The sequence below is a fragment of the Aulonocara stuartgranti genome (genome assembly GCF_965226115.1).
Source record: "Aulonocara stuartgranti genome assembly, chromosome: 5".
NCBI lineage: Eukaryota > Metazoa > Chordata > Actinopteri > Cichliformes > Cichlidae > Aulonocara > Aulonocara stuartgranti.
The window spans coordinates 4,932,609-4,952,500 of NC_138943.1; the positions used below are offsets into that span (position 1 = coordinate 4,932,609).

General features: G+C 41.6%; 1 protein-coding gene across 1 annotated transcript in view; it reads right to left on the minus strand.

Annotated features, from left to right (window-relative positions):
• Window positions 1-10,497: 10,497 nt before the first annotated feature.
• Window positions 10,498-19,892, minus strand: part of fam210b (family with sequence similarity 210 member B) — a 10,450-nt gene continuing 1,055 nt past the window's right edge. Inside the window, 2 exon segments of the mRNA XM_082533895.1 lie at window positions 10,498-11,342; window positions 14,193-14,386. Coding sequence (XP_082390021.1) covers window positions 11,126-11,342; window positions 14,193-14,386 — 411 coding nt within the window. The 3' untranslated portion in view covers window positions 10,498-11,125.

Below are 19,892 nucleotides of genomic sequence, written 5' to 3' on the forward strand. Positions count from 1 at the left end.
TTCCACAGTGAAATGCCAACTGTCCATGGGTCCACAAGTAGTAACAGCATATTTCAAAAGGCTGAGTCTGTTCTGACTGCATGTTTGTTTGTTTTTTCTTGGACATTAATTTCACGATCATTAAAAGAAAACTCACAGCTCATTGTTAGTCAGTGGTGCCATTTTCAGTCATTATAAAAGTATCCTGTTTATAAGGTTGGGGAAACCTGCAGTCAGCTAAGACTGAAGAAGTCACCTGACCTGAGCTGATGAGGGACGAAACATTTCTCCCAATCCCACATCCAGATGAACAGAATCGACATTCTGGGATTAATTTACCTGGAATATTGAGCATGCGTCAAGTATAGTAACATAGTGACAACATTTAAAAAATATAATATTTTATTCCTAATCAGCACTTTTACTTAATGTTTACAGGTGTGTGTGTGTGTGTGTGTGTGTCATATTCCGAAGTAAACAGTCATGACTGATGGATGTCATTGTAATTTGGTGCTTGTGCCGGGGTGTGGTCTGCGGCGTGGCTGCGGGGTAGGCGGATGCACCCAAGCGGCATCTGCACCTGAGTGGCATCCCCAATCACGCCTCACCAGCTTAAAACCAGTGAACTGGGTCATCGGGTCTTCGTGGTGGTGGTGCATGGGTGGCTGTGAGCTGGAAAGCTGCAGTCGTGAGTATTGTTGTGAACAGCAACCTTGATAAAGTAAAGTGTTAACGAGTCCTGAAAAGCGCTTAGATGTGGTCGGACCTAGTGTGCATCGTTTACAGTGCGTTTAATGATTTATATTTGAACTGTTATTTTTCCAGAGTTGAATGATTATACAGCATACATATTAAAGCCACACAAGGTTGTGGATATTTGACCGCTCTTCCTCGCAGAATTGATAAAGGTTATTTAAATTGCTTGGTTTCCTGGCAGACACCCAACCTTTAACCACTGTTCAAAAATTTTAAATAGAGTTGAGGTTTGCTGGGCTTTGTGAAAGTCTGGGTCTTCTTCCAGACGTTGGCAAAGAACACATCTGAAAACTTACACTAAAACTAAACTTACTTACAATAAAGATCCTGTTTAGAAATGGCTCTAAAAGACCTTCCCAACTTGTTCTGAGTATTGGATAAACCAGTATCATCAAACAAACCCATGTTATGCCGGTAAAGAAAAACTACCAGCTAGTCACTCAGGATCTCTGAGATGACCTTGTGAAGTTAAAATTAATTTAAACCATGTGTAGAATATTCACCTATTAAAAGTTTGAATATATTCAGCCTTCATGTACACTTTAGAGCCTGTGTGGATTAAGGAAGGTCCAAAATAAATTCAAACTTGTGCACCTAGATTTTTTGCACCCATAATGCAAAAATGTCTAAGTGTCAAGAACTGGACTTAGATATATTATCAGGAAATTCAGAGAGAGCCACAAAGACCAAGCCTGGCAGAGATAGGTACTGAAAAGAAAGCAATCAACGCAGCACAGGAATGGACTGTGAGGTTGCAGACCAAGAAAAACTCCACTTCTGCAGAAGAGACACCTTCAGGTCAGACTGAAGTATGCTAAGGGCAACCTAGAAAAAGATTATGCATTCTGGAACCTTTTTGATCACATGAGACAAAACTAGGGCTGTTTGGCCACAAAAATGCTGTGGCCAAAGAGGGAGAAGCCTATAAGGGAGAGAGGAGGGAGAAGCCTACAACCCAAAAAAATCAGTGTCCCCAAAATGAAACATGGTGGTGGGAGATGCTTCAGTGCATCTGGAACAGGGACACTCGTCAAGGGGGAAGGAATCATGATAAAAGGAGGATATGTAAATGTTCTGGCAGAATTCCTCAAGTAGTCAGCAGCAAAACTGTGTCTGGTCTTTGTCTTCCGACATGACAGTGACCCAAAACATACTTTGCTCTTAGTGAAGAACTACATCCACAAGACCAAAGTGAACATTATTGACTGGACTCCACAAAGCCTTGACTCCAACCTCCTTGAAAGTCTGTGAGGTTAACTGAAAACCAAGGTCCATGCTTGAGCGCTTGAGAGAGTCACCAAAGAAGAATGGGCTGGAACTTGTCAGGATGTTATTGTAGTAGTAGTAGTAATACTACTAATAATTATACATTTTATTTATAGGTGCCTTCCAAGACCCTCGAGGTCACCTTACATTGGTACAACAAAATAAAATCCTAAGGTAGATTATAAAATTTAAAAAACCCGCAAAAGCTAATGATTAGCTATGAGCTAATAAGGGAAAAATTAGACTAAGACCAAGTCATAATGAAGGGTATGGAGCTAAAAGGTTATATAATTGACTATTAGCATCAGCAGACCTAATAACTTATAATTATTTCCTTATGTATATAATACAGAATATGAATATATCTCTTAAATAAACTGTCCCTTTCATCCGACAGAAAAATATATTTAACTACTCACAGCCCCAAGAAGATTTTCAATTTTAAGTGACTTGAGGGTAACTCGGCGGGCTGCTGAGTGTGTGCAACCACTTCAGCAAACGCCAAGGGTGAACGATGGGCACGTTCACAGCTGTTGTCAAGCTAAGATGAATGACTCCGCCTTACTACTCAGGAATAATACTTAAAACAGAAAATGAAACCAAGTCGTGAATAAATGAATTAAACATTTGTGTTTTGCCTGGTCAGCGCTGATTCCAGTTAGTTGAAGGAAGAAGGGAAGAAGAACAGTGAGCAGTAGTGCTGTAGTGGCAAGAAATCAAGCACTCAGCAGCTCCACAATACCCCATTAGTCTTCATTTTCAGCAGGACATGCAACAGGGCCCTTACGTCTTAAAGAACAAACTAAAATTTATTGGGCTGACCAGTTTGGGCTAATTGAAAGAAATTGTCTGTCTGCTTGCTTTCCATTAGAATTGTAGTGGGTGGTGGGTTGGGGCGGGGTGATGATTTGGGGGCCTGAGCTTGTTGCCCTCTGCTCGTCACCCCGGCCTGGTTTCCTGTTAATGGTTTGATCCATGAGCGCCCTCCACTGAGCAGACAGTCTGAGCTGTGGGAATCATTTAAGGAGGAATCATTTAGGGAGGATTTATGAGATGCATTCATTATGAAGTGTGTACAGGCAAACACACTTCGATCCGTAATGGCGGCTCAGTAATGGTTTACGACACTGTGCCTGCACTCGCTGAAGTTTTGCTTCGCTCCTCTCCCAGAGTGCAAACAAAAGTGATCATGACTGATTATCTCTGCTCTGTGAGTCTGAAATATTATTTTTGGTGATGCACAATTCTTCTCTCTTGATATCTGAAGGTCACATGTTTAGTTTCTATCATTTTTCAATGTGTTTTTGAGCAAAACATAAGCGTGTCTGATGATGCGGCTAGTTTGAATAATATTTGAATTAATCTCTTTAATAAAGGTGTTTACTGTCGCTCTGACAAGAGGACACCAGGATGACAGATGGAAGACAGAGTACATTACAGTCTATAATTTATCCTAAAACGTTCATCTTATTTTTATACTGTGGGATTATTCTGCTAAATTACGATTAACATTTTAATCTCCATCTCTCCTGCTTATTCCAATAGAGCGACACTCACCACATTTTGAAGCGCTGTAGTAGAACTGGACCTAATATAAACGCAGTTTTTTGCGAGAGTTTTTAAATCTAATAAATAATCTTATTAAACTAATCAATGCAATAATTTCTGCAGTTTTGCAATCCCGTAGCTAAATCGGAATATAATGAACTAGTATTAAGCACTATGCAGACTTTTAATTTATATTTTTTTATTTCACCCCAAATTTGCAAAAAACAAAAAGTCCATCCATCTTCTTCCGCTTATCCTGGACCGGGTCACAGGGGCAGCAGCCTAAGCAGAGAAGCCCAGGCCCCAGTCACCTCCTCCAGTTTATCAAGGTATTCCCAGACCAGCCGAGAGATATAATCTCCCGTGTGTCCTGGTCTGCCCTGGGGCCTCCTTCTGGTGAGACATGCCTGGAACACATCAACTAGAAGGCATCCAGGAGGCATCCTTGTCAGTAGCCTGAACCACCTCAACTGGCTCCTTTCGATGTGGAGGACCAGTGGCTCTGCTCTGAGCCCCTCCCGGATGCCCAAACTCCTAATCCTATCACTAAGGGAGAAGCCAGCCAACCTTCAGAGGAAGCTTATTTCCGCGACTTGTATTCGCAGTCTCGTTCTTTCAGTCACTACCCAAAGCTGTGGCCATAGGTGAGGGTAAAGACGTAGATTGACCGGTAAATTGAGAGCTTTGCTTTTACACTCAGCTCTCTCTTCACCACGACAGACGACTACAGCATCCGCATCACTGCAGCTGCAGCACCAATCCATCTGACGATCTTCTGCTCCCCTCTACACTCACCTCAAGATGCTTGAACTCCTCCACTTGGGGCATGAACTCGTCCCTGACCCAGAGGCCACCACCTGATGAAGCCAACAGAACCACATCATCTCTGAGACTACCGAAGTGGAAGGCTTCCGCAACTTGGCTATGCCTAGAAATTCTGTCCATAAATATGAACAGAACATTAACAAAGGGCAGCATTGGCAGAGTCCAGCAACCACCAGGAATAAGTCTGTGTTTTGCTGGCTATGTGGATCAAGTTCTTGTAATAAGGATCGAATGGTCTGTAGCAACGGGCCAGACACCCCAATACTCTCAAAAGCACCTCCCACAGAATAGTCAGAGGGACACAGTTGAGTGCCATTTTTCAAAGTCCAAAAAACACTTGTAGACTGGTTGGGCAAACTTCCATGCACCCTCAAGTATCTCAGCGAGGGTAAAGAGCTGGTCCAGTGTTCCGTGACGGGGACAAAAACCACATTGTTCCTCCTGAAGCCAAGATTCAAATAATGGACACACTCTCTTTTCCAGCACCCTGGCGTGGACTTTCCCAGGGAGGCTGAGGAGTGTGATCACCCTGATGTTGGAGCACACTCCTCCGGTCCCCACCACCCCGGTCTCCCAATCCAGAGGTATCGCATCTGATCTCCACGCCTGTCAGCACAAAAAGTCATCTATAAGAAAACAAAATATGTGATCACTGCAAAGACTTATTGCAGAAGGAGATGAGGAGGAAATATCTTACTCGTTTTATGTTCACATACAGCAACCTAAGGGACATGAAGTGAAATAATAAAAAGACACACAGCACATGCATTCATCCAAATGATATGCACTGAGACCTGCTGTGATTTGTTGGTTGGAGATGGTGACACTAACAAAAACACAGGACGCTGAGCTGGAAAATATTAAGAGTCTCCAGAATAGACGGGATTATAATCAGAGGAGCAGCTCAGGTTGAGCAGTTTGGAGACAAAGTTAGAGAGGGGAGGCCGAGACGGTTTGGACATGTGCAGAGGAGGGAGGGCGGATACACTGGATGCTGAAGATGGTGCTGCGAGGCAAGAAAAGAAAAGAGGAAGACCACAGAGTGAAGGAGGACATGCAGAGGGTTGGTGTGACAGAAGAGGATGTATAAGGATAGGGTGAGATGGAGGAAGAAGATCTGCTGGATTTACCCCTAAAGGGAAAAGAAGACTTACTCTACTGGATATAATTACTTTATATTTTCCAACAATTAGCACAAGTTGGAGCTTTTTTGGTGTGTTATTTACTGAAATGTACTTACTTTATGTCCCACTGACCTGAATTCATCAAGAGAAAGTCTTTAGTGAAAGTCTACAAAGACATAATTGTCCACTTCTCTGTTATCTTAGATTATCATAAGATTTTTGATGAAAAGGACATTAGCAGATGTAAAAGTTTATTCTGCCATCGAAGTTTTTCCCTGCAAAATAGGCGCATGCATTTTACTCCTTAGACTTCCCCTACTCACAATATGTTTAATGTTATTTAATAAGGGGTTAAAATGGCAACAATTGTTGCCGATGGGATTAAATGGGTTTTAAGTCATAAGCTTCTGAGACAACAAATCTTTTCAGAAAAAAATGAATGCATGGTAAATCTAAAGTATATTAAGTATTTAAAGTGTGGATAATACATGTTACATAGGGATATCTCTGGTATCACTATGGACTGGGACACACATGAAGTTGCATGCATTGAGATAATAGGACTCTTTTATTCAGATAAACGCAGCAGTGGACGGTGATCATCAATCGTACACTCCCACTAATCTCAGATGCACCCAAAGTCATCTTGTTCTGTCATTTTGTTCATTCGGTCTGTTGTGAATCCGCCACACACCTGCTGCAGCCCACGTTTTTATGGAAAAGGGAGCTGTGGTGTTAATTGGACCCGAGAAAGGATGAAGACTCATGGTGTCATTACGTGTCTCTGTAAACGGCATCTAGTACTCTGAAGTGTGCCATTAACACAGCTCAGACTGGCTGACCCTGCTGCCTGTTAGCACACTGCCTGTCACTTGTCTAAGTTACAGTTACCGACAGTCAAAAGCATAATCCACAGCTGCCAAAAATACTTTAACAACTTATGCCTGCTGCCCGCCTCCTCTCCCTCCTCCTCTCTGTCACAGGTTAGATAAACTGCCTCTCAGTCTCCATTCCCCTCTCTCTGCGCGTTCGATTATAATTGCTCGCATTTAGCAGCTGAGCTTCTGAATCCGGAGGAGCAACGAGAACGAGGGGGAGGCGGAGCGCACACACCAAATACATGTGCACATCTCTGGTGGAAACTGACTGGCACCGGTGTTTAAAATAATAAGATGCAGCTGTTGATAGTAGCAACTGTCTCCAGGTTTACTTCCCTGTGGCCTCTGTGGCAGCAGAGGAGCGGTGATGAAGGCAGACAGCTGACAGGTGCTCCAGGATGGTGCTGCCATCAGGTGCATCTGCTAAACTTAACTCCGAGACAGGAGAGGAGAGACGGAGAGAGGGGAGGGGGAAAAAGAGGGCAAATGAAAAAGGGGAGCGTGAGGAGTGGGGAAGAAAGAGAGGAGTGGCCAAAAAAAGAAGGTTAAAGGAGGGAGAAGAAGAGCAGTGAGTAGGCGAGGAGAAAAGAATAAGTGTGTTTGTGTATGCAGTGTGTGTGTTTGTATGATTGCATGCTCCTTGAAACCTCATGCCAGCCCTCTCTGTAAATAAATTCATAGGATGCCTTTGAACCTGTGAATCTGACAGAGCAGGTACCTCTCCGTCTAGACGCCAACACTGTGAAGGGGTAACGAGTACACTGAACAGGTCAGGAGTTGGGGAGACAGTGGAGGGAAGGTAATAAGGAGAGATAATGAGCAAGTGAAGAAAATGATGGAGAGGAAACTGTGAAATAAAAATAAGAATTAAATAAAAGATGCAAAAGGGAAGAAAAGTCAGCTTGTCAGAAAGTGAGCTTAAGAGCGTGCGTGTGTGTGCATTCATGAGAGACAGAATATGCACTTTGCCATATGTTTATATATAACTGCATGCATCAGCACTTTGCAGCTACTACACAAATGCAGGCACGCCTTCCAACTGTTGTCGAAGAGCAGCTCGGGTACACAAACGTAATGGATTCACTCTTTGTGCTGCTGTGACAGTGGCACTGACGGTGAATCTGACTTTAATAAAAGGTGCAGCGGGCACAAGTCAGGAGCCGAGGCAGGGATACGAACCCCCTTGAACCTCCCCTGCAGAGGGAGGGGGGCCCTTCATCAAAGCCGAGGCCAAGCACAGATGAAGTGTTCGCTCGTATCACGACTCAGTTCTGGGCCGAGCAAAAGGTGACACAGAGCGTAACCAAGGACCTAATCTTCAAGCTCCTCTTTCTCTCATACATGTCTTGTGTCCACACACACACACACATATATACAAATGCACAGGAGTGAGGAAGAAGAGGAAGCTGACAGAGCCCAGTGCCTCACAGGTAGCCAGACAGAGTGGCTGGAAGCGCTGTCACCAATTTGTTCCTAGCCATAGGGGACATGCAGGGGATGGAGAGGCGATGGCAGCTCCCTGTCCTCATCATGGCTAATGAGGCCTCGACTTCTCCTTCTTCCTCTGTGTGTATCTGTGTGTGTGAAATCAGTTTGTAGAAGTTTGTGTCAGAGTGCTGCCAAAGCTCCTATTCCTGAAAAACCGAGGTTGATATCGGGCACAGACCACTGTGCACTCTTAGTTCTCCTCATACAACTCTCCTGGCTGAATTATTTACCGGGCCAAGAAACACACACACACACGGAAAAGATGAGGTCTTGTTCAAGGCAGCTACCATTCAATACATTGCTGCTCTTCAGGGACACCGCACCAGCTGAGGCTTGCTTGCTGTGCTGGCTGACCCATCAAACCTTCAAGGAAGGCGAGTGGAGGGAGATGGGTCCAGACCCGCTGTGATAAAACAGAGCCGGGAATAACGAGTTCTTATCAGGAGAAAAATTGGTCAGTGTGTGATTGACCTAACCCCTTAAGAAACACGTAGCACACCGTAAAGACTGCTGCATTCAAAGATGTTGCAGTTATGAAACCATTTTTGACCTTTTTCTCACTGACTTTAGACACCAATGTGCAGCATTTTGTGGCATCTTATCTGCAATCAGCATGAGAGCGACGCTGCTTCATGGTGATATAGTGCTGGGAACTATGTTAAAGACTTTAAGAGTGCAAACTGAGAACAGTCGGGTGTAGCACTGTATTTGTAGTTCAGGAGCTCCCCAGTGTGGCTGAAACAAGAAGTGCAAAAATTGCAACATTTTCTCTTTCTCTTAGCTTTAAAAACAAATGCAGTTAAATAAGAGTTGACAGGTAAATATGAAAATGCTACTTTATATTTTCTGCACTCATCTATTTTCTGCAGCATACCTTATAATTTGTTTTAAATGTTTCCTTTTAGAAACTTTATCATTATGAAATACTTTGCTTCTACTGGAACCTTCAATAATCTCTATAAAGTCTCTAAATCTTTAAAAATAAACAGACTTTTTTTGCAGGTAATTTTCTGGTTTCTGTTTGAAGTCCTGCAGTAGTCCAGTCGTGTTTGAGCAAGCTCGTGCTGAATGGCAGATAAACAGGAGAGCGAAAGAGGGATTACATTCAAGAATGTAGTCTCAAAACAATCATTAGCAATACAACAAATATGTAATGACGCTCCTCTTCATTCATTAGATGATCAGGCTTCACACACTCATGCAAAGAGGTTTGTCATGTTTCAATGACTGAAGTTTTCTGTAGGCGTTTCCCTGTAAGTAGCTTTGTAGCTGGTTCTGCAGGAGGTCTGCTCTAGGAACACAAGTATAGATTAGTATGGAAAGTTTGGTTTGGCCAACAGAATACAATACTTTTAGCTTTTACCTGGGGAAATGTTTAGAAACATTAAAAGTGCAAGATTGTGTTTCTTACCTGTGTGTTGTCTCCCTGAGGCCGTTAGGCCAACAGAGCCCCCGGGCATGCTGACCATCTTTTAAAGGTTCCGAGTGTAAATGAGGATGTTTTGGAATAAGAACATCGTTTTATGTTAGATTGTTGACCATGTGAGGAGATATTTATTTAAAAGTCCTTGCTTTTTCTGTAGTATTTGTTTAATGTTAAAGCTTATTAGCCAAGCTGTGTGCTAACTTTACTAGTTTAGTTTAGTATTTAATATTTAACCATACAATGGTATGGCAAAGAGGGCCTGCCTCTTTTTCTCCTTCCATAGAGCACCGCTGAATTTTGAAGATTCTGACCTTGGTGTGTTGCCTAAGTACTCTTGAGACACTTGGTAGCAGTGTAGAAAAGCTGCAGCTGGAACTATGTCTCACCTGTGGACGTCATTGTTTTGGGGTTTTTTTGTGCTCTTCAATGTTGGTGAGTAATGGATCATCTGCACTTCATCTCTCTAACCATGAATTACTGCATCAGTGTGGTGTGGCATGGAAGCGATCGGTGCTGAGGGGTTTTTGAAGCCCAAGTTTCTTCACAGGACCCTTCAGCTTCAGAGTGAGTTTTCCTTTGTTTGGGTTTACTACTCCCAAGAGTCTCTGTGGGGTTCAGGTCAGGTGAGTGGGCAGACACAACAATAGATGATCAGCAAACTATTTTGAAGACCATCACCATCAGAAGACGTGGAAGCCCAGATCATCACAGATGGAGACACTGGACTTAAAACACCTTGAATTCTGGGATCTTGATTTCCAAATTACAAAACAGCTCTAATAAAATTAGTTATTAATCAAAAGTGTTCATAATTACAAAAGGGATTAGATTTGAACATCAGCAAAGCCAGTGAGACATGCGAGACTCATCCGAGGGTAAAGGTGGTGTACAAGGAGCGGTCTCTGTTCATTTGGCAGATTGAGCTTAAACTTTGTTATTATTGTTATTACTTTTTACAATCGGTACTCTGGTTTTTGCATTGCACGGGAAGAAAACAACTTTCAGTGCTGGAAATTTCACATTAGGGCTCTAAATAAGAAAGCAACTGTAAATTAGAGGTTATATATTCAAACTGCACTCAGTAGCACTACAGTTCTTTCTGCTCATTGTTCTGTTTAAATATGAACAGAGCTGCCAAAGGATATGGTAAGATGATATGTGTGAAGGTGATGTGGTATTGTTCAACAGCAACACAAAACAACCCAAATATAAAAGAGAAGTTCTCTTTAATTAAATACTCAAATCAGGAAACACAAATGATTCAACATTCTTCATCCAAAGTTTGCAATGAGCTTCACTTGTATTAGTGACGTTGCAGTTACTGCTTCTGTTCTTGTATTTGGGGGGAAAACTGTAAGAAAGGAAAAAAAGGAACAAAGCCTCCAGAAAGACTGAAGGGATCGGAAATGGATGCCAAGAGAGAGAGAAGGCAAACGGCAAAAAGGAGGACTAAAAAGTAAGGTGAGAAGGAAGGTAAAGATGAGCAGAGAGGGTTGCAAGCAAAACACCAGAACATGGCCGAGTCAGCTGCTGGAGAACGGTGCAGAAGAGATTAGCTTAATCTGACAGTTTAATTAAAAATAACACAATCCCTGTTCACTCTTCTGATTTCAAATAAATATTTGATACATTTAAGTCCTTATGTTTGATGAGCCAAAGACTTCAAACCACAGTAAAGCATTTGATCACTTCGATCTGTTATAGCGATAAATGACGAGGGAACCTGAATTCACAAATGTGAAGGTGTTTCAGTTTGAAGCCAGATGAATAAAGATTTACAGGCATTAGGCCATTAAAGAGGTTTGTTACTCAATGAGGCAGCAGAGGAGGGGCCATCAGGGTGCAGGTGTGGGAGGTTTGAAGAGTCCAGTCTTTCTGAAGTAGCGCACAATTAGAGGCACAGACACCAGAGTGATGCTCATGCGAACAGGAGCGAAGAGCTTGTGAATGGCGTAGGCCAGGACGAATGTGCTGGTTCCAGCGGCCATCTTGGACTGAACGAACGCCTCGCTGAAGCCCAGTTTGCACAATATGGCAGTCATGTCGATCCCACTGGGAACACAAATAACAGGAAATCTGTAAGTTGGGACCAGAAGGTGTTTGTGTGTATATACACAGTTAGGTCCACAGTACTCTTTATGTGTGCCTCTGCAAAACACTACAAATGGATTTTAAATCAGTCCCGTCTCCCTCCCTTCCCTCCCACCGTGTCGCAGCAGATGGCTGCCTCTCCCTGAGTCTGCTTCTGCCAGAGGTTTCTTCTTGTTAAAAGGGAGTTTTTCCTTCCCACTGTCACCAAGAGCTTGCTTGTAGTTGTTGGGTTTTTTGCTGTTTCTCTGTGTGTTTTTGTTTTGTTTCTGTCTTTACCTTACAATATAAAGCGCCTTGATGCGACAGGTGCGGTTATTTGGCGCTATATAAATAAAATTGAAAATGATTGAACCAATTAGACTTTAAGCTTTAATATTGTGATTTTTACCAAATTATTGCATTAACTGTTTAAGTATTAAGCCATTTATTTATACAGTCCCACATTTTGGGGGTTCAAAAACTACTTTAACCTTGACTAACCTTTAATTCCAAAATCATCCACTTTAGTTGTCTTTTATGGTTGCAGGACTTCCAGCGTTGCTGGCCGTTGCATTGTTTCTATTTAAGAATGCACATGATTGCTGATTTGATCAATCTAACATTTTGGCTCTGTCTGAGAGGTTTACTTCGATTTTGATTATGTGAGTAGCTACCAAATGCAATTTAACAGTATTTAAATTAATAGCCTATATATTAGTTGATAGCTATCGAATAGTACACCATGGACAATGGAGGAACAAGCTCTCTATGAAAGCTGGCTATGAAACTGCTCGTCAGCAAACTGTCCGATTACTTTTGACCATTTCAAAATAAGAAGCAGTCCTACAATTAAAGCTGAGGGTTTGTACTTCAATCACACATCTTGATTGTTTGATTTGTGCACAGAGGCAAAGATACAGAGAAATGTGTCTTTGTCCAAATGCATCCAAAAATGTTTTAATCACATGAGTGAAAATAGTCCACCACACACACACACACACACACACACACACACACCCCCAATATATTGGGCCATGCAGCACATTTGCATTATCATCATAATCCTTTAAATAAAGAATGACGTGATGACCATGTTTGCTATATATACATTTTTCTTATGTTTTTTATGGTATGTTTACGTGTTACTGTAAGGTGACCTTGAGGGTCTGAAATAAATGAAATGTTGTATTATTATTATTACTACTACTACTACTACTACTACTACTATTATTATTATTATGTGATTGATTTTTCAATGTAAAAATGAATTAAAATATAATTAAATACATATATTAAAAATATTTTTAGGATTTTCTTCTGCAGCATTAGTAGTGAATTAGCATAGACCAGAAATAATATGATGTAACATCTTTTTAAAACTGGTTTCCTCATTGCCTGTTGCATAAAGTTGTAATTCATGTTGATCTCCACTAGGGGGGACTGTTTACAATAGAGAATTTATTGTTTTTGTTTTTTTAACTTCACGTCTTCTTAACTTGAAGCTATTAGCACATGACTTCTGATCTGCCTTTAAAAGGCTACAGGCACCACTGCCTTCATGAGAAAAGTTTTGATATAGTTTTGCAATTTTGACCCGACCTACTTTGGGAAGCAAATATGCAAAGAATGTGCCAACATGAGTCAGTCATTACAGCACACAGTCACACACAGTTTGAGTCAGCTATATAAAGCGATCTGTCTGCACTCTGGCTGCTGTGTGCTCAGCACACAGCCCTGTATTAGCACACCACATGCCTGAGCGCTGTGGCTGCACAGTGATAATGCACAACAGTTGCAGAGTCATTTTTCAGTTCAAGGGTCATTATCAGCTACAGAAGGAAATCTCCAAGCTCTCAGATTATATCTGTCAGGCCTCTCTGGTATTCGTGCCTCTGGCCAGACAGAAAATTGTTGAGCTGATAAAGTAGGGGTGTGTTGTGCTGTTTGACTTTTAACCGTCTATGACTGTCAACAGACAGAACGCAAGGACTTTATATTTTGCAAGTCACACAACAACAAATCCTTGAAAGATGAGTAAATTAAACTTGAGCATGAATTTGTCTGCATCCAGCGCCAATGTAATAAGGCTGACTGTCTATACTTTGCTATTATCTCGTGAATTGGTCCCATTTACTGCCAATCTATGTTCCTCATTGCAAAAGCACATAAAAAAAAAACTGTTTTCGCTTCAGTTAATGATTTCCTACATTGTCCCAAATGGCTGCGAGAGGATTTCAGAAAATGTGGTATTCAGCTGTGGATCAATGAGGACTGTTGTTTCACAGTCAATAGAAAGCAGAAAATCCTCTAGTATAAAGACTTCTCCATAAATCTGATTAGTGTTTGGTGCATCTACAAAGACTCTATTCTTTGAGGACCCATTACTGTCGAGCAATGAAACACGATGTTCATTTTTTTTGCCCCACATCAGATTTTAGTGTCGCTACTACATGACATTGTTACATTTTTGTGATTCATTGTTGGGAATTGTTTTTTGGAGAAATGTCAAAACTGTCTCTGACTTTTCTTTAGAATAGTAAATATCTTTTAGACTCTAAAAGGTGGCTGTAATGGGATACTTTCACCATAGATTGAAACATAGTAGCTTTAGTAGCTCCCTTTGCTTAGGCATCAGTAAGAAGGGAAAAACATATCACTTTAAAAGTGTTGAGGTATTCTTTGTAGATTTTCTCTAAGGTGTAAAACTGTTTTAAGTATATGAGGTGACTTAAACTTCCACTTGTAAGTCAATTTTATCAGTCTTTAACCTCATCTCTGTAAATCTTAAATGTAAACGCCAATGCCTCGTGCAGTGACCGGACATTTTGTTACCTGGATACTAGCATGTAGAACATTCCCAGAGACATGAGAGAGATCCCGATGTGAAAGGAAACTCCCACTGCTCCATATTCCTTGAAGACTTTCTTAAGCTGCTGGGTTTTGTTGGGTTTCCCTCCCTCTGGCTCTCTGTCCTCCAGGCTCTTCTCCGATGACGTAGTAGAAGCCTCCTTTAAAGTCTGAACATCCTGTACAAAAACATGAGACGCACAACATGAAACAGGAGGATGGACTCTGATACCGTCTCTGTTGCTATAGGAAGCAACAACAAAGACGGTGGCTGCAAGGCAAAAAAGAGAAGACGCTTGCCATGAATTAAAATGAAGTTATTTCATTTTCCATTCAAATACAACTGCAGATCACTTTGATATGAGTATTATGACATCAAGCACAACAAAGCCAAAGAGCACAATCACTGGCAACACATGGAACTGTGGAATTGAGTAGTGCTGTGGATCTATACACAGTATCTGCAGATAACTGAACTGCTTTACTAAACAGGTGTGTAAAAGTTTGGAAGCCGAATTCATAAAAACAAAAAGAAGAAAGAAGAACACAATACAACTACACAACATCACCTCCATCTTTCCACCATTGCTGTTGTGCTGTCAGCACGTTTAACTTGTGCATGTAATTACAGAGTAATGTTGCTTAGCTGGTTAGCTACTGGGAGCTGTGGTTGTAGTGCCTGGTTTTAACATGCTGGTCTTATTGCAACGTTCAAAGCATCTAGGTGAAAGGTTACTGTAAATACATCAAAATAACTTTCCTTAGTGAGCCTGAACTCTGCACAAACAGTCGTATCTTGGAAATGATGTTGACATGCCATATTTGTTTTGTTAGGACAGATATAGAAACGAAAGTACTATTATAATGTGGAGCAAGCTGGTCAAACAAAGACGATTTTTATGACCCTCCTATTCAAGGAGCAGCCGAGTCAGCTGATTAAACACAGGCTGCTGCGTCTGCGTTGTTTAAGTGAATCACATTATCACTCTCCCTCTCACACACTTAATGTCAGTCACTTTGTGCTACACAAAGAGCCTCTCACACACGTCGGGTTGCGTTTGTGAGCCCAGACACGCACCACTCCAAGATGAACAAGCACCAGACACAGTCCAGCTGCCCGACACGTAACAGGGAGCAGGCAGGTCACTCAGTGTGTGTGAAGCAGATTAGTAAACTGCAACACACAATAACGACATTCAGGCCACAGCGGACGGCAGACTGCAGCAGAGCAGCGACGGCGGACACTTGAGAACGCCTGCATTTGGAAACAGTATGTAAATAAACAACCCTCCATCTGGCCTTATGGCTAAGGCCGTAATGGTTTTATATCAGTAAGAGCTTCAACAGATGGTCAAAAAGAAACAATTTTCTTGTTGTGAAATAAGTTTTCAACCTTTATTTTGAATCAATGTTTAAGTACATCATTTGAATCTATAGGAAAAAAAAAAGCTTTCTTTTAAAAAAAATATATATTAAAATAAATAAAGTCTGCGAGTAGTTTTCAGCTTTTAGTAAATGGATTGTGTGAATGTGTTTACTGAACACGAATGAACTCACTTACACACCTTAGAAATGGTTCAGTTTACTGAAATCTTAAGCCATCAAAGCACAAAAGCCCAGAATTTGCACAACACTGTCACCAGTGCTACCACCGAGGCCCGGCTGTTTGCAAGCATCTCTGGGCTGTTGCTGCAGCTTTGCATATCCATGAGAGCAGTGTTCTTGGTGGATATCTGATGGAGCAGAAATCCAGAGAATGCCTTAAACCGTATTTGTGCCATTCTTGTGGCAGCTCCCCAACCTGCAGTCGTTTCAGCAGGACTATGCCCGAGCCCACACTGCAAGAGTGGCCCGGGGCTTTCTAGATCAGGGGGTCTTTGATGAATAAATCAATAAATCTTTTTTTTTTGGTACCAGTTCTGGTTTTATTTTGTTGTATTTATCCGCGACAAAAGGCTGGTCCGTGCAAATATTGTCTGACAAACTGGTCCATAGCAAAAAAAGGTTGGGGACCGCTGGCTTAGAGTACTAATCGGGTGGAACCAGATAATCTTCCACGGCACACCTATGTGCCGCGGCACAGTGGTTGGAAAACACTGTTCTAGAGGAAGCCATACCTTGTATTAAACATCTTATATATGCGTATATTGCAGTATTGGTTTGTTTCATTTACAGCCGTCGTCATATCGAAACATCAGGACTCAAAACTGAAACCTGCATGAAATTAGAAATCAACGACCAAGTTGTTCATTTAATCAGAAACATAAAAAAATCCTGAGCATGGCACGCTTTTTCCACTTTCGACTATTTGTTCAGACATGTAATGATACAGGTGTGTTTACACGGAGAATCTGTGTCAACCTACTTTTCTCTCCACACAGAAAACTCATGAGGCTTTAATAACACATTGATAGAACGGATTTGAGTAAAACTAAAATAATAAAAATAAGTGTCTTGTTTGCTGTAACAGTTACAAATAATTCCATGTAAAAGCATCTTGGTCTTTAGAACTACTTACTGCGTTACTATGAGCCCTGTACATTATTATACTGTAAGTTCAAGTAGTATACTAAAATTATCAATCATCTGAGTGACAGCACTGCTCCACAAAACAAAGACAAGAGTTGCATGAAGGCTGGGACTCCTTGTTGGAATAATAAAGAACAGCTGACTTTCACAGCTTTAGCGTTTTTAAAAAGGCACACCCCGAAGCCAAAAGCTGTCTAAGAAACTATTGTGAGTGTTGCACACCCTGTTATCATAATGCATACATTATTAAAAATTTCTTCTAATTTAAAGTATTTTCTCCCTATTTATACTGGACTAAATGGGAGACTAAATGGAGCAGCTTAGTATTAGATGACTTGGGGCTATTGTGACCAGTGGTTACTCAAATATCTTCTCTGCTGAAGAGGAAACTTGATCTTCCTCTGGAGGAACACACACACACACAACAGGAAATACCTCCCGGGTGCATTCAGCTATTTTTTCACCATGTTCAAAAAAGACTGCTTATTGTGCCACTAAGCTTGACGTGTTTATGTAGCTAGCTGTCCAGCTAGCAGCTAAGCAATAATCTAAAGTAAATCCTGCAGGGATGTGGATGTGTGTGCTTTTATATGGAGTTTGAATGGTCTTTGAGACATCTGCAAATGTGACATGTTTGGTTGTTTTTAAAAATTAGGACCGTTAGAGGCAACGGAAGGCCATTCATTGCTATGTGTGACATTTAGCCTTTACATACAGTAACTTCCATTCATGTCCCTTTCTGCTTTTTAGGCTGCATTGAGACTACGCTTGCAGACTCTCTTTGTGGGTTTTAGTCAGCCACTTAATCAAGAAAGCAGTAACAATGGTGAAGAAGGGAAGATGGGGGGGGGGGGGGAAACAGGCTTATCTTTTCTCTTGGCTACAATTTGTCTTGCTAAATTTTGGCCCAAGCTCCTGGATGAAGCCACACGCTTGGCAATACATTCACCGGGCTGCCAACAATGGACAATGGCAGAGTCCGGGGTGGGTGAGGGAGCAGGCCTTTGCTTTTCAGAGGCAAGAAAGGCCAAGCTAAAAGTAAAGGAAGGCAACGCTGTGGGAGGGTCATGTGAGCGAGCAGCTAAAGGGAGTTGTGCCAGGGAGGGTGTATAGGAGGGGAACAGTGGGACTGCTGTGTCTGATAACAGCTTTTCAGAGGCATGAAAACACATGTGACATGCAAGCAAGGACAAAGAGACACTCACATGCAATGCACAGGGCTGTCAGATTCTCACAGCACGATTATTGTGGCCATAAAAACTGACGAATACTACACTGCCACAATTTCTATGGAAATGTTTTAATACATACTGAAAATGCATCTTTAGCTTTTAATGCATCTCGTCTCACATTAGCAAGTGCGTCTGTGACCATAACTCTGCAAAACTTTGACTGTTTTGACCCAGCCAATCAATATATCACATCGGTTCCTTTAGGTAATTGATAGGCTATTTTATTACAACACTCCAAAGGGGTTCCGTCCCTGCTTTGTGACTCATTTTGGTGCTTACGAAGTAAATGAAGGAGGGTTAAAGAGAAAGGAAGCCACCTAAATCGCAGTCAAGGAGAGAAAACTCAAAGACAAAGTGGAAAAGCAAATCAGTGAGCTGGCTTTATACACTGTATTGCCAAAAATATTCACACCCATCCAAATCATTGAATCCAGGTGTTCCAATCAATTCCTTAGCCCCAGGTGTAGAAGACTCATGAAGCACCTACTCATACAAATGTTTGTAGAAGCAGTCTGCATAAAGATCTCACGATCTGGTGATGTTGTGCCATGGTACCGTGATAGCATACCACCTGTGCAAGTCCAGTTGTGAGAGTTCCTTACTATTAAATATTCCACAGTCAACTGTTAGTGGTATTATAACGGAGTGGAAATGATGGGGAATGTTGGGAACATTAGCAACTCGGCTGCAACGTGGTAAAAATCACAGAGCAGGGTCAGCAGGTGCTAAGGTGCACAGTGCACAGCGATCGCCAACTTTCTTCAGAGTCGATCGCTCCAGACTTCATTTGGCCTTCAGATTAGCTCAAGAACAGAGTGTAGAGAGCTACATGGTCGACCAGCTGCATCCAAGCCTTACATCACCAAGCATGGTGCAAAGCATTGGATAAAGCAGTGTAAAACACACCATCACCATGTTTTCTGGAGGTGACGAAACACACCTCTCCGTCTGGCAATCCAATGGACGAGTCTGGGTTTCATGGTTGCCAGGAGACCAGTACTTGTCTGAGTGCATTGTGCCAAGTGTAAAGTTTGGTGGAGGGGGGATAACATACTAACCTTATTTCATCTTTTGGATGTGACACTTTAAAACACCACTAAAACCATACACACCATACAGCAGGAGAGAAACAGTAAAACAGGAACTCTCTCTCTCATTAGAGACTGAAGTAGAACCCAGAAAGTGCCTGCTAGGTGTCCTTGAAACAAAGTTACACTCAAGCAGGTTCCTGTAGGTGTGTGTTTCATTTAGGGAACTACAGTTTATACAGCCATTTACATGTCTTAGGGAGCGTTGCTTTAAATGTGAAATGACTTGACTCCACAGAGAGCTACATGAAAAATGATCATCGATGCAGGGTTCCCAAAGCCCTGTAGTCCATTCCTATTAGTCTGCTATCAGTTTTCCACCCATGAAAGCCTGTTTACTGTTGAGTTGCATTGTGGGTAATATAGGCATCAGATTTTGAAAAACATCAGACTCTGAGAGCCTATTTCTGAGTTAAAGGGAAAACAGTATTATTAAACGCTGCATCAAATCTAATCACTTTCTCTCAACCTGAATCCAATTCTTCTGCTTCACAAAATAAAACAGTGTGGTGATTTACTTGTATTAGCTTCTTGCTAATAAAAGGTTCATATTTTATCGAGTTTTATGAGAATGTAAGTGCATACCAATCAGAAGATGACGTGTAAGTGAACAAAGATCTACACCATATGTCAAGTGGACACGACATCCTTTAAGGATTTTATTCTCTTTGTGTCCAGATCAAACTGAATGCCATTCCCATCCCATGTAAGGGTAACGTTGCAACCTGGTTATTTCCCTTATACATTTGTCAGCCTCAACTAACTGTTTAAGTTTTTAAACTAAAAAGTCAAAGAGAAGAAAAAGCATCATTTAAATCTGTCCAAAAACAAATTCT